Source organism: Siphateles boraxobius, unplaced genomic scaffold (genome assembly GCF_051911475.1).
Source record: "Siphateles boraxobius isolate OS27281-9 unplaced genomic scaffold, OSU_SipBor_1 170, whole genome shotgun sequence".
NCBI classification, from domain to species: Eukaryota; Metazoa; Chordata; class Actinopteri; order Cypriniformes; family Leuciscidae; genus Siphateles; species Siphateles boraxobius.
Genome location: NW_027508778.1, coordinates 122,501 through 137,500, shown reverse-complemented (window position 1 = coordinate 137,500; position 15,000 = coordinate 122,501). Strand labels below are relative to the sequence as shown.

The window sequence follows — 15,000 nt, the reverse complement described above, 5'->3', positions numbered from 1 at the left end:
GATTTGCCCTAAACAACACCAGGAGGATCAGGTCCATCCAGTCGGAGCTGCACAACTCCTTCTCCAAGCTCTTGTTCTATCCAGACGGGACTATTGTACTGCTCTCTCCTTCCAGCATCACTGTCAAACCTCTGCAACTGGTCTAGAATATGCTGTTGAGTAGTGTGCTGTCTGGTTGAGTAGTGTGGGTAGTGTGCTGTCTGGTTGAGTAGTGTGCTGTCTGGTTGAGTAGTGTGAGTAGGGTGCTGTCTGGTTGAGTAGTGCGAGTAGGGTGCTGTCAGGTTGAGTAGTGAGAGTAGGGTGCTGTCAGGTTGAGTAGTGCGAGTAGGGTGGTGTCTGGTTGAGTAGTGCGAGTAGGGTGCTGTCAGGTTGAGTAGTGCGAGTAGTGTGCTGTCTGGTTGAGTAGTGCGAGTAGGGTGCTGTCTGGTTGAGTAGTGCGAGTAGTGTGCTGTCTGGTTGAGTAGTATGCTGTCTGGTTGAGTAGTGTGCTGTCTGGTTGAGTAGTGCGAGTAGTGTGCTGTGAGGTTGAGTAGTGCGAGTAGTGTGCTGTCTGGTTGAGTAGTGCGAGTAGGGTGCTGTCTGGTTGAGTAGTGCGAGTAGGGTGCTGTCAGGTTGAGTAGTGCGAGTAGTGTGCTGTCTGGTTGAGTAGTATGCTGTCTGGTTGAGTAGTGTGCTGTCTGGTTGAGTAGTGCGAGTAGTGTGCTGTGAGGTTGAGTAGTGCGAGTAGTGTGCTGTCTGGTTGAGTAGTGCGAGTAGGGTGCTGTCTGGTTGAGTAGTGCGAGTAGTGTGCTGTCTGGTTGAGTAGTATGCTGTCTGGTTGAGTAGTGTGCTGTCTGGTTGAGTAGTGGGAGTAGTGTGCTGTCTGGTTGAGTAGTGTGCTGTCTGGTTGAGTAGTGCGAGTAGGGTGCTGTCTGGTTGAGTAGTGTGCTGTCAGGTTGAGTAGTGCGAGTAGTGGGCTGTCTGGTTGAGTAGTGTGAGTAGTGTGCTGTCTGGTTGAGTAGTGCGAGTAGTGTGCTGTCTGGTTGAGTAGTGTGCTGTCTGGTTGAGTAGTGTGAGTAGTGTGCTGTCTGGTTGAGTAGTGTGCTGTGAGGTTGAGTAGTGTGCAGTGAGGTTGAGTAGTGTGCAGTGAGGTTGAGTAGTGTGAGTAGTGTGCTGTCTGGTTGAGTAGTGTGCAGTGAGGTTGAGTAGTGTGAGTAGTGTGCTGTGAGGTTGAGTAGTGTGAGTAGTGTGCTGTGAGGTTGAGTAGTGTGAGTAGTGTGCTGTGAGGTTGAGTAGTGTGCTGTCTGGTTGAGTAGTGCGAGTAGTGTGCTGTCTGGTTGAGTAGTGTGCTGTCTGGTTGAGTAGTGTGAGTAGTGTGCTGTCAGGTTGAGTAGTGTGAGTAGTGTGCTGTCTGGTTGAGTAGTGTGCTGTGAGGTTGAGTAGTGTGCTGTGAGTAGTGTGCAGTGAGGTTGAGTAGTGTGCAGTGAGGTTGAGTAGTGCGAGTAGTGTGCTGTGAGGTTGAGTAGTGCGAGTAGTGAGTAGTGCGAGTAGTGTGCTGTGAGGTTGAGTAGTGGGAGTAGTGTGCTGTGAGGTTGAGTAGTGCGAGTAGTGTGCTGTGAGGTTGAGTAGTGGGAGTAGTGTGCTGTGAGGTTGAGTAGTGCGAGTAGTGTGCTGTGAGGTTGAGTAGTGCGAGTAGTGTGCTGTGAGGTTGAGTAGTGCGAGTAGTGTGCTGTGAGGTTGAGTAGTGGGAGTAGTGTGCTGTGAGGTTGAGTAGTGGGAGTAGTGACTAGTGTGCTGTGAGGTTGAGTAGTGGGAGTAGTGTGCTGTGAGGTTGAGTAGTGGGAGTAGTGTGCTGTGAGTTTGAGTAGTGGGAGTAGTGTGCTGTGAGGTTGAGTAGTGTGCTGTGAGGTTGAGTAGTGCGAGTAGTGTGCTGTGAGGTTGAGTAGTGCGAGTAGTGTGCTGTGAGGTTGAGTAGTGGGAGTAGTGTGCTGTGAGGTTGAGTAGTGCGAGTAGTGTGCTGTGAGGTTGAGTAGTGCGAGTAGTGTGCTGTGAGGTTGAGTAGTGGGAGTAGTGTGCTGTGAGGTTGAGTAGTGCGAGTAGTGTGCTGTGAGGTTGAGTAGTGCGAGTAGTGACTAGTGTGCTGTGAGGTTGAGTAGTGCGAGTAGTGTGCTGTGAGGTTGAGTAGTGCGAGTAGTGTGCTGTGAGGTTGAGTAGTGGGAGTAGTGACTAGTGTGCTGTGAGGTTGAGTAGTGGGAGTAGTGTGCTGTGAGGTTGAGTAGTGGGAGTAGTGACTAGTGTGCTGTGAGGTTGAGTAGTGCGAGTAGTGTGCTGTGAGGTTGAGTAGTGCGAGTAGTGTGCTGTGAGGTTGAGTAGTGCGAGTAGTGTGCTGTGAGGTTGAGTAGTGTGAGTAGTGTGCTGTGAGGTTGAGTAGTGCGAGTAGTGTGCTGTGAGGTTGAGTAGTGGGAGTAGTGTGCTGTGAGGTTGAGTAGTGGGAGTAGTGACTAGTTTGCTGTGAGGTTGAGTAGTGCGAGTAGTGTGCTGTGAGGTTGAGTAGTGCGAGTAGTGACTAGTGTGCTGTGAGGTTGAGTAGTGCGAGTAGTGTGCTGTGAGGTTGAGTAGTGCGAGTAGTGTGCTGTGAGGTTGAGTAGTGGGAGTAGTGTGCTGTGAGGTTGAGTAGTGGGAGTAGTGACTAGTGTGCTGTGAGGTTGAGTAGTGGGAGTAGTGTGCTGTGAGGTTGAGTAGTGGGAGTAGTGTGCTGTGAGGTTGAGTAGTGGGAGTAGTGTGCTGTGAGGTTGAGTAGTGGGAGTAGTGACTAGTGTGCTGTGAGGTTGAGTAGTGGGAGTAGTGTGCTGTGAGGTTGAGTAGTGCGAGTAGTGACTAGTGTGCTGTGAGGTTGAGTAGTGCGAGTAGTGTGCTGTGAGGTTGAGTAGTGGGAGTAGTGTGCTGTGAGGTTGAGTAGTGGGAGTAGTGTGCTGTGAGGTTGAGTAGTGGGAGTAGTGTGCTGTGAGGTTGAGTAGTGCGAGTAGTGACTAGTGTGCTGTGAGGTTGAGTAGTGCGAGTAGTGTGCTGTGAGGTTGAGTAGTGCGAGTAGTGTGCTGTGAGGTTGAGTAGTGCGAGTAGTGTGCTGTGAGGTTGAGTAGTGGGAGTAGTGTGCTGTGAGGTTGAGTAGTGCGAGTAGTGACTAGTGTGCTGTGAGGTTGAGTAGTGGGAGTAGTGTGCTGTGAGGTTGAGTAGTGCGAGTAGTGACTAGTGTGCTGTGAGGTTGAGTAGTGGGAGTAGTGTGCTGTGAGGTTGAGTAGTGCGAGTAGTGACTAGTGTGCTGTGAGGTTGAGTAGTGGGAGTAGTGTGCTGTGAGGTTGAGTAGTGGGAGTAGTGTGCTGTGAGGTTGAGTAGTGGGAGTAGTGTGCTGTGAGGTTGAGTAGTGGGAGTAGTGTGCTGTGAGGTTGAGTAGTGCGAGTAGTGACTAGTGTGCTGTGAGGTTGAGTAGTGGGAGTAGTGTGCTGTGAGGTTGAGTAGTGCGAGTAGTGACTAGTGTGCTGTGAGGTTGAGTAGTGCGAGTAGTGTGCTGTGAGGTTGAGTAGTGCGAGTAGTGTGCTGTGAGGTTGAGTAGTGCGAGTAGTGTGCTGTGAGGTTGAGTAGTGGGAGTAGTGTGCTGTGAGGTTGAGTAGTGCGAGTAGTGTGCTGTGAGGTTGAGTAGTGGGAGTAGTGTGCTGTGAGGTTGAGTAGTGCGAGTAGTGTGCTGTGAGGTTGAGTAGTGCGAGTAGTGTGCTATGCTCTCTCAGCAATACAGGAACAATTGCTCTGTGACAGAATTATGGGATTAGGAATCTAAGAATTAGGAATCAGTATATATAAATAGATTCTAAACAAACCCATATCCTGTAATTACTACTATCATTATTTATTTTTTTAACAATCATAGTCATATCATAACAATCATAACTGAGCTGGCAGACATAAAAAATGTTTTTTGTAAATGTACTGTATGTCCATTTATAATACTGTAATAATGTATTATATTACCTTTGCATAAAATTCCCAAAAAACAAGTTATTTTTGCAGTGAGTGTGACACATTGACACATTTCTCTCATCTGACTGCCGTTATCAATCTCTTTTTTTCCTATTTTGGCAAGTTGTGAAAACACACTTTACTTTGAAAATTAAGATTAAAAACATGACATTTTGTAAACAAACTACAAACATTTTTATTGTTAGAGACATGAGTGTAAGTTCTGCTGAAGTTGCTCAGGACTCAGCGATGGACTCAAAATCCGAAGCGCCGCCATAAAGTACTTGTGCCTCACGCAGGGAACATCGAGTCCCTCCTCACGCAGCGCCAGGAGAGCCGCCTGGAACACACGAGCTCAGACTTACAGGACAGAAGGAAAGCGAGTGAATCCTGACGGGGAGTGTGTGATTTACCTCTTTGCACAGGTTTTCTACATCGGCTCCAGAGAAGAGCTCCGTCTGATCAGCCAGATCCTGCAAACACACGTCCTGGTGAAGAGGGACACGTTTAGTGCAGACGTTCAGCACGGCCAGACGCCCCTGATCACGAGACAGCAGAGAAATCAACATCAGTTCTATAATCACCATCAGCCAATCAAATCTGCAAGGAAAATCAAGCCCCGCCCTTGTTCTGTTCACTTGCATAAACAGCACAATTGGGAAGAAAACAGCAGCGCAACCCTCTGGTGCTCTTCACGTGTCGTTTTTGTCAATGAAATGAATGTCCTATATTTTTTGTTTGATAATGTTTTTAAGGGGATTTTATGGTTTTTATAGATTAGGGATTTTATGGTACTTAAATATATTTACGCTGTATTTGTTATATAATAATATAATATTATATATTTATAATATTATATCCATTTATTCGCTTTTAGAGTATAGACCTTAAAATTAAATTTACAACTTAAACTGTGGTAAATTTTGAATGCTTTAAAGCACAAACTGAAGTTTGATCTCTTTCAAAGACGACACTTGTCAGATTATAGCTAAAAAGTAAAAAAAAAAAAAAATACGATATAAATTTTTATATGAAATATATATTTTCAAAATCATGTTTTACTCTAAAACTGCAAGAACACCAAAGCGATAAACAAGTTGTGCTCCAAATGTGAGGCTGATATCTCAGTAAATGAGCGTTCAGTGAGAGTGTGTTCGGCTGCAGTACCAAACGCTTCCACTAGGGGAAATTCGTAATAAAAAAACCAAAATAAAAAAAAACCTTAAAACACGAAGAGCACAGACATCATGAAATTGTATGAAGATTTGAAGGTGACTTTAACGTAGTGAAGTGTGTGTGTCTGATGGTAGTGCTAGGACTGTCTGACCTCTCGGTCTGGCGGCGGCACGTATATAATCTGGTCGAGTCGGCCGGGTCTGAGCAAAGCGCTGTCCAGAACTTCTGCTCTATTAGTGGCAGCCACAATCAAAACATCCTTATTACACACTTCCTGGAGTTCCATCTGAAAACTCTCTCACACACACACACACACACACACACACACACACACACACACACACACACACACACACACACACACAGTGTTAACATCACTTGAAACTCATTTGTTATTTAAAAAAAGGGGTCCGACCCAAGGACTTTTGTCGCACTTGAACCACGAATAAACACAGAGAAAATGTAATGGATTCGAAGAGTTTTGTGGTTGAAATTTAAAAAAGTAACAAATCCTTCCCTCTCGGGTCAATTTGACTCCATTAGGAATGAATGGAATGCGAGGAATGTTTCAGTACACAGAAAAACCTAAACATGCTCAAAATTCGAACTAAAAATGCTAAAACTTTACCAAAAAATTACTTTATAATGTCTACATGTGTATCTGAATTCACTCTGAAGAAACTGACTTTAGGACCCAGCGGAACAGCTCATTTTCAATTCAATTCACATTTATTTGTAAAGCTCTTTTCACAATACTCATTTTCAAAGCAGCTTTGCAGAAAATATTACAATTTAGAGTGATCTGTTATCAGAGGTGACAGTCTAAGTTTGTACGTATACAAAATCACAGTAAGTCAGTTAATCACAGTGAATTAAAAGGGTTATTCTGAATTTAAGTTGAAAGAATGTGAGGAATGTGCTTAAATTACTCTGTTATTAATCAAATCTAGTCATTTTAAAGATAAATAAAATATAAAATTAAAAAAACCTTCCAAAAATTTGCATTAAAAATAGAAAAAATAATAAAATTAAAACAAAGGAAGCTTTCTTAGGGCTTCGGGTAATTTCGACCCGCGAGAGAAAGATTTGTTCGAGAACACGAGAGAAGGATGAGGGTTAAAAAGGACTCGAGTACTTCAGCTCATCAGTGGATAAAGAGCATCTCTGACCTGATGTGTTCTGGTTTCCTCCTGCTCTCCTCCCTCTATCTGAGCGATCTTTCTTCCCTCGCTCCGCCTCTCCACGGTTCGAAACCCCACGCCATCCAGCTCGGTCAGCAGAACCGACAGAACCTGCGACTGAACGCTGTGAGAGGAAGCGCTGTCCGCTCGAGAGCCCACCATACTGTCGATCTCGTCCAGGAACACGATGGATGGCGCACACGCACGCGCTTGAGCAAACAACTGCAGACAGACCGAGAGAAACATCCATGACATCACTCTTAAAGACGACGAGTCGCTGAAATCAACTCAGTGTTAAGGAGTAATTCACTTTAAAATCAAAATTATAAATGGGCTTTATAAATGGCAGTGAATTGCAACCATCAGTTTGAAGCTCATAAAAGTGCATCTATCCATCATAAAATGCACTTTTATCCTGAAGAGATGCACTTTTATCACGAATAGATGCACTTTTATGATGGAAAGATTCACTTTTATGATGAATAGATGCACTTTTATGATGGATGGATGCACTTTTATCCTGAATAGATGCACTTTTATCACTGATAGATGCACTTTTATCACGGATAGATGCACTTTTATGATGGATAGATGCACTTTTATCCTGAAGAGATGCACTTTTATCACGAATAGATGCACTTTTATGATGGAAAGATTCACTTTTATGATGAATAGATGCACTTTTATGATGGATGGATGCACTTTTATCCTGAATAGATGCACTTTTATCACTGATAGATGCACTTTTATCACGGATAGATGCACTTTTATGATGGATAGATGCACTTTTATCATGAATAGATGCACTTTTATCATGAATAGATGCACTTTTATCATGAATAGATGCACTTTTATCATGGATATATGCACTTTTATCATGAATAGATGCACTTTTATCATGAATAGATGCACTTTTATTATGGATAGATGCACTTTTATCATGAATAGATGCACTTTTATTATGGATAGATGCACTTTTATCATGGATTGATGCACTTTTATCATGAATAGATGCACTTTTATCATGAATAGATGCACTTTTATCATGAATAGATGCACTTTTATCATGGATAGATGCACTTTTATGATGGATAGATGCACTTTTATCCTGAATAGATGCACTTTTATCATGGATAGATGCACTTTTATGATGAATAGATGCACTTTTATCATGCATAGATGCACTTTTATCATGGATAGATGCACTTTTATGATGAATAGATGCACTTTTATCAAGAATAGATGCACTTTTATCATGGATAGATGCACTTTTATGATGAATAGATGCACTTTTATCATGGATAGATGCACTTTTATCATTGATAGATGCACTTTTATGATGAATAGATGCACTTTTATCATGAATAGATGCACTTTTATGATAGATAGATGCACTTTTATCATGGATAGATGCACTTTTATGATGGATAGATGCACTTTTATCCTGAATAGATGCACTTTTATGATGAATAGATGCACTTTTATCATGGATAGATGCACTTTTATCATGGATAGATGCACTTTTATGATGAATAGATGCACTTTTATCATGAATGGATGCACTTTTATGATGGATAGATGCACTTTTATCATGGATAGATGCACTTTTATGATGGATAGATGCACTTTTATCCTGAATAGATGCACTTTTATCATGAATAGATGCACTTTTATGATGGATAGATGCACTTTTATCATGAATAGATGCACTTTTATCATGAATAGATGCCCTTTTATCATGGATAGATGCACTTTTATCATGAAAAGATGCACTTTTATCATGAATAGATGCACTTTTATTATGGATAGATGCACTTTTATCCTGAATAGATGCACTTTTATCATGAATAGATGCACTTTTATCCTGAATAGATGCACTTTTATCATGAATAGATGCACTTTTATCATGGATAGATGCACTTTTATGATGGATAGATGCACTTTTATCCTGAATAGATGCACTTTTATCATGAATAGATGCACTTTTATCATGAATAGATGCACTTTTATCATGGATAGATGCACTTTTATCATGGATAGATGCACTTTTATCATGGATAGATGCACTTTTATCATGGATAGATGCACTTTTATTATGAATAGATGCACTTTTATCATGGATAGATGCACTTTTATTATGAATAGATGCACTTTAATCATGGATAGTTGTACTTTTATCACGGATAGATGCACTTTTATCATGGATAGATGCACTTTTATCATGAATAGATGCACTTTTATTATGGATAGATGCACTTTTATCATGGAAAGATGCACTTTTATCATGAATAGATGCACTTTTATCACCGATAGATGCACTTTTATCATGGATAGATGCACTTTTATCACGGATAGATGCACTTTTATCATGGATAGATGCACTTTTATCACGGATAGATGCACTTTTATCATGGATAGATGCACTTTTATCACGGATAGATGCACTTATCATGGATAGATGCACTTTTATCATGGAAAGATGCACTTATATCATGGAAAGATGCACTTTTATCACTGATAGATGCACTTTTATCACTGATAGATGCACTTTTATCATGGAAAGATGCACTTTTATCATGAATAGATGCACTTTTATCACTGATAGATGCACTTTTATCACGGATAGATGCACTTTTATCATGGATAGATGCACTTTTATCACGGATAGATGCACTTTTATCATGGATAGATGCACTTTTATCACGGATAGATGCACTTTTATCATGGAAAGATGCACTTTTATCATGGAAAGATGCACTTATATCATGGAAAGATGCACTTTTATCACTGATAGATGCACTTTTATCATGGATAGATGCACTTTTATCACGGATAGATGCACTTTTATCATGGAAAGATGCAATTTTATCACGCATAGATGCACTTTTATCATGGATATATGCACTTTTATCATGGAAAGATGCACTTTTATCACTGATAGATGCACTTTTATCACGGATAGATGCACTTTTATCATGGATAGATGCACTTTTATCATGGAAAGATGCACTTATATCATGGAAAGATGCACTTATATCATGGAAAGATTCACTTTTATCACTGATAGATGCACTTTTATCACTGATAGATGCACTTTTATCATGGAAAGATGCACTTTTATCATGAATAGATGCACTTTTATCACTGATAGATGCACTTTTATCACGGATAGATGCACTTTTATCATGGATAGATGCACTTTTATCACGGATAGATGCACTTTTATCACGGATAGATGCACTTTTATCATGGAAAGATGCACTTTTATCATGGAAAGATGCACTTTTATCATGGATAGATGCACTTTTATCACGCATAGATGCACTTTTATCATGGATATATGCACTTTTATCATGGAAAGATGCACTTTTATCACTGATAGATGCACTTTTATCACGGATAGATGCACTTTTATCACGGATAGATGCACTTTTATCATGGAAAGATGCACTTTTATCATGGAAAGATGCACTTATATCATGGAAAGATGCACTTTTATCACTGATAGATGCACTTTTATCATGGATAGATGCACTTTTATCACGGATAGATGCACTTTTATCATGGAAAGATGCAATTTTATCACGCATAGATGCACTTTTATCATGGATATATGCACTTTTATCATGGAAAGATGCACTTTTATCACTGATAGATGCACTTTTATCACGGATAGATGCACTTTTATCATGGATAGATGCACTTTTATCATGGAAAGATGCACTTATATCATGGAAAGATGCACTTATATCATGGAAAGATTCACTTTTATCACTGATAGATGCACTTTTATCACTGATAGATGCACTTTTATCATGGAAAGATGCACTTTTATCATGAATAGATGCACTTTTATCACTGATAGATGCACTTTTATCACGGATAGATGCACTTTTATCATGGATAGATGCACTTTTATCACGGATAGATGCACTTTTATCACGGATAGATGCACTTTTATCATGGAAAGATGCACTTTTATCATGGAAAGATGCACTTTTATCATGGATAGATGCACTTTTATCACGCATAGATGCACTTTTATCATGGATATATGCACTTTTATCATGGAAAGATGCACTTTTATCACTGATAGATGCACTTTTATCACGGATAGATGCACTTTTATCATGGATAGATGCACTTTTATCATGGAAAGATGCACTTATATCATGGAAAGATGCACTTATATCATGGAAAGATGCACTTTTATCACTGATAGATGCACTTATATCATGGAAGGATGCTCTTTTATCACGGATAGATGCACTTTTATCATGGATAGATGCACTTTTATCATGGATGGATGCACTTTTATGAGCTTCAAACTGATGGTTGCAATTCACTGCCATTATACAGCTCAGAAGAGCCAGGGTGTTTATTAATATAACTCTGATTGTATTCGTCTGAAAGAAGAATGTCATATACACCTACGGACAGCTATTTATTTTTGGGAGAACTATCACTTTAAGTGTGTGATGTTGGACCTGTGCGAGTGTTTTCTCCGAGTCTCCCACGTAAGGAGAGAACAGCTGGGCTCCGCTGAGGGAGAAGAAGGTGCAGTGTGATGAAGAGGCGGCTGCCTTCACCAGCGAGGTCTTCGCACACCCGGGCGGCCCGTACAGCAACACTCCTCTGGGCCGAGAAACACCCATCCGCACCAGTGCTTCTGGAAACCTCATGGGCCACTCGATACTCTGAACACAAGCGTCATGTCATTAAACAGAAGAACTGAACTCTTCCTTTTTAGACCTTATGTGCCAGAGAAACAAGTGCACAGACATCTCTAGAGTATTGTCTTTGAAATTTTGTTTTTATGGCATTTTTTATGACATTGCTGTCGAGGAGTAATTAGCTGGTGAAGTGGATTTACTTGTAGGGTAAACGAAAGTTATCACGAGCATTGTAAGGTTTAAAGCAGATGACTTTACAAATGTCAGTACTAGACCGGGAAGTTTTTTTTAAACGAGCCGTTCATTCATAAATACGTGATCGCAGTGAAAATACAAACCGGAAGACAAAAGACAACGAGTGCCGCGCTGAAAAGGGGCGGGGCTACATACGGTCTATAGTGTGGTGTAGTGTGTGTGTGTACGTCACCGTCGGCTGTTACACACACTGAGCGGCAGCATGTGTTTTCAGCTGCGAAAAACACACAAAACGCATCTAAAACGGGAAAGAGCTTTGAGATTGACTGTATTAATAGATTTGACAATAAATCTGAGGTCTATTTTTACAGACTGATGAACGCTACAGAACAGAGAAGCAAATGATCGTTGCAATTCACACAAACAACGACTCCAGGCAGAGAAAGCTGGATTTGCAGTTTTCATTGTGTGCCAATATTCTGAATTACGGGGTAAAATAACACACTACATATTGTATTGACAACTCATCAATTAAATATTTACCATCGTATATTCTGGATGATTGGATGTTTATAAATAAACACTGACAAAAACTGTACAAATTTTAAGGCTGGAAGATATGATGTTATATAAAACATTGATAAGTGATCACATGGATTTAGACCTATATTGTATTTATATAAAGCGTTCTAGGGCTGCAACAACTAATCGATAAAATCGATTATAATCGATTATGAAAATCGTTGTCAACGAATGTCATTATCGATTAGTTGGTCTGCTTACGTCACGGGGAGCGTTTACTGGTACGCACACACACGCAAGGTCTCTCTCCCTCAGGCACTCTGCCGAGCGCGCGCGCTACACGGTTTGGAGCAGTCTCTGTCTCGCATGCGCGCTCTTGCTTGCGCGTTCTAGATTTCGGGAGTTTGAACTAATTCGCGGGCATCAAGGAGCCGCAATCAATATGCGGGAGACTCCCGGGACTTCCGGGATGTCTGTATTTTGTCTCGAGCATCAGGTTGCGCAATCAGTTCGCTCGCAACGTAAGGGATGGATTAAAATAGCGCTACCGCAGAAATAGGTTAAATTAAAACGGTCTTTACAAAGCGAAGCACTAAATATAAAGGCAGTTAATAACAGCAGCAGTAAAATATTGTTTTTTAGTCACTGTACTCAGTGGTTTTCAGCGAATGCTTGTGCACTAATGCATAATTTCTCCTGTCCTTTACTCAAGCCTGTTAGCTTGCTGGGTAACGTTACCTCCATTCCGTTCTCTTTTTATAGCATTTGTCTACTAAGTTTTAATTGTTTTTCAAACGCGATCTACTGCGGCTCTACATTCACACAATTGTTTTCAGTCTTTCTATATTTATTTAATCAATTTATCCTTATATTATTCTTTTATATATTATATATAATATATTATATTCTTTATCCTTATATTCCTTATATATAATTAATTTTAAATAAAAATTAAATGAATTATATATTTTAGATGTTTTTAGTTTGTTTTTAGTTCAGATATTCACATCTGAACAACATGTCTGTGTAAATTTGTTTTAACAAAAATTGTGTTAAAACATAATATGTTGGATATCATTTTTTTAACAATAATCATGTTTGTCAACTTGCCATCAGCAATTATCATTAAAAACAATGCAAATATTGATATTAGTAAAACTCAATGTGTGGCTTTTGCACTTTTTAAAGTACACTTTTACACATAAATACCCTGATTTACGGTTTTATTTAGTTATAATAAAAAAAAAATCTAATTTAATTTCTATCCGATTAATCGATTAATCGAAAAAATAATCGTCCGATTAATCGATTATCAAAATAATCGTTAGTTGCAGCCCTAAAGCGTTCACAGGCAAATTTGCTTTATGTAATTCCCCGACGTCGAAATCAGGCTCATATAAATGTCAGGAAAAACAATTCCAGCTGCATGTGGATATCCATGATCACTGGATCTTTCATAAGTTAAGTCCAACGTTTTACTCGTATTTTCGCAGTTTCCTCTGTTAAATCCAGTCACTCAGCAGCTCTTCTGCCACTCCGGCCGGCTGAGGGAGTGTGTTCCCGCGGGAAAGTGACGTGGGTGCATACTCTCTTTTGGCTGCCAGTAACCAAGTGAACTCTTGTACCTGTTTGAGTTTGAGCTTCACGTCCTCTAGCCCTCCGATCTCCTCCCAGCTGATGGGTTTGAAGTCAGTCGCTCCGATACTGCTCCTCAAACACGACGGGTGCACGTGCCGCAGCGCTCGCATGAAGTGCTGCATCGACACCGGCTCACTCGCTCCCGCCTGAACGACCACGACAACTCATCACAATCACAACAACTCATTCATCACAACTCATTACAACTCATCAAAATCACAACTCACTCATCACAACTCATTCATCACGACTCATCACAATCACAACTCACTCATCACAACTCATTCATCACGACTCATTCATCACGACTCATTCATCACGACTCATTACAACTCATCACAATCACAACAACTCACTCATCACAACTCATTACAATCACAACTCACTCATGACTCATCACAACTTATCACAATCACAACAACTCACTCATCACGACTCATCAACTCATTCATCATGACTCATCACAACTCATCACAATCACAACTCATTACAATCACAACAACTCACTCATCACAACTCATCACAATCACAACAACTCTCTCATGACTCATCACAACTAATTACAATCACAACAACTCACTCATCACGACCCATTACAACTCATCACAATCACAACTCATCAAAATCACAACAACTCACTCATCACAACAACTCATTCATCAAGACTCATCACAATCACAACTCATCACATTCACAACTCACTCATGACTCATCACAACTCATCACAATCACAACAACTCGCTCATCTAGACTCATCACAACTCATTCATCATGACTCATCACAACTCATCACAATCACAACAACTCACTCATAACGACTCATCACAACTCATTCATCATGACTCATCACAACTCATCACAATCACAACAACTCACTCATAACGACTCATCACAACTCATTCATCATGACTCATCACAACTCATCACAATCACAACTCACTTATCACAACTCATCACAATCACAACAACTCACTCATCACAACTCATTCATCATGACTCATCACAACTCATCACAATCACAACAACTCATTCATCACGACTCATCACAACAACTCATTCATCAAGACTCATCACAATCACAACTCATCACATTCACAACTCATTCATGACTCATCACAACTCATCACAATCACAACAACTCGCTCATCTAGACTCATCACAACTCATTCATCATGACTCATCACAACTCATCACAATCACAACAACTCACTCATAACGACTCATCACAACTCATTCATCATGACTCATCACAACTCATCACAATCACAACAACTCACTCATGACTCATCACAATCACATCAACTCACTCATCACAACTCATTCATCATGACTCATCACAACTCATCACAATCACAACAACTCATTCATCACGACTCATCACAACAACTCATTCATCAAGACTCATCACAATCACAACTCATCACATTCACAACTCACTCATGACTCATCACAACTCATCACAATCACAACAACTCGCTCATCTACTCATCACAACTCATTCATCATGACTCATCACAACTCATCACAATCACAACAACTCACTCATTACGACTCATCACAACTCATTCATCATGACTCATCACAACTCATCACAATCACAACTCATTCATCATGACTCATCACAA

At 40.4% G+C, this 15,000-nt stretch overlaps 1 protein-coding gene across 2 annotated transcripts in view; it reads right to left on the bottom strand.

The window, feature by feature from the left end:
* Positions 1-4,161: 4,161 nt before the first annotated feature.
* The window catches only part of LOC143740327 (ATPase family gene 2 protein homolog B-like), a 14,756-nt gene continuing 3,917 nt past the window's right edge, over positions 4,162-15,000 (bottom strand). For both annotated transcript variants that reach the window (XM_077232467.1, XM_077232468.1), the window contains exons 4-9: positions 13,363-13,521; positions 10,835-11,044; positions 6,336-6,569; positions 5,318-5,452; positions 4,404-4,529; positions 4,162-4,330 (exon numbers count right to left, since the gene is read on the bottom strand). In XM_077232467.1, the coding sequence (XP_077088582.1) occupies positions 4,193-4,330; positions 4,404-4,529; positions 5,318-5,452; positions 6,336-6,569; positions 10,835-11,044; positions 13,363-13,521 (1,002 nt within the window). In that variant the 3' untranslated portion in view covers positions 4,162-4,192. The remainder of the gene's footprint in view (positions 4,331-4,403; positions 4,530-5,317; positions 5,453-6,335; positions 6,570-10,834; positions 11,045-13,362; positions 13,522-15,000) is intronic.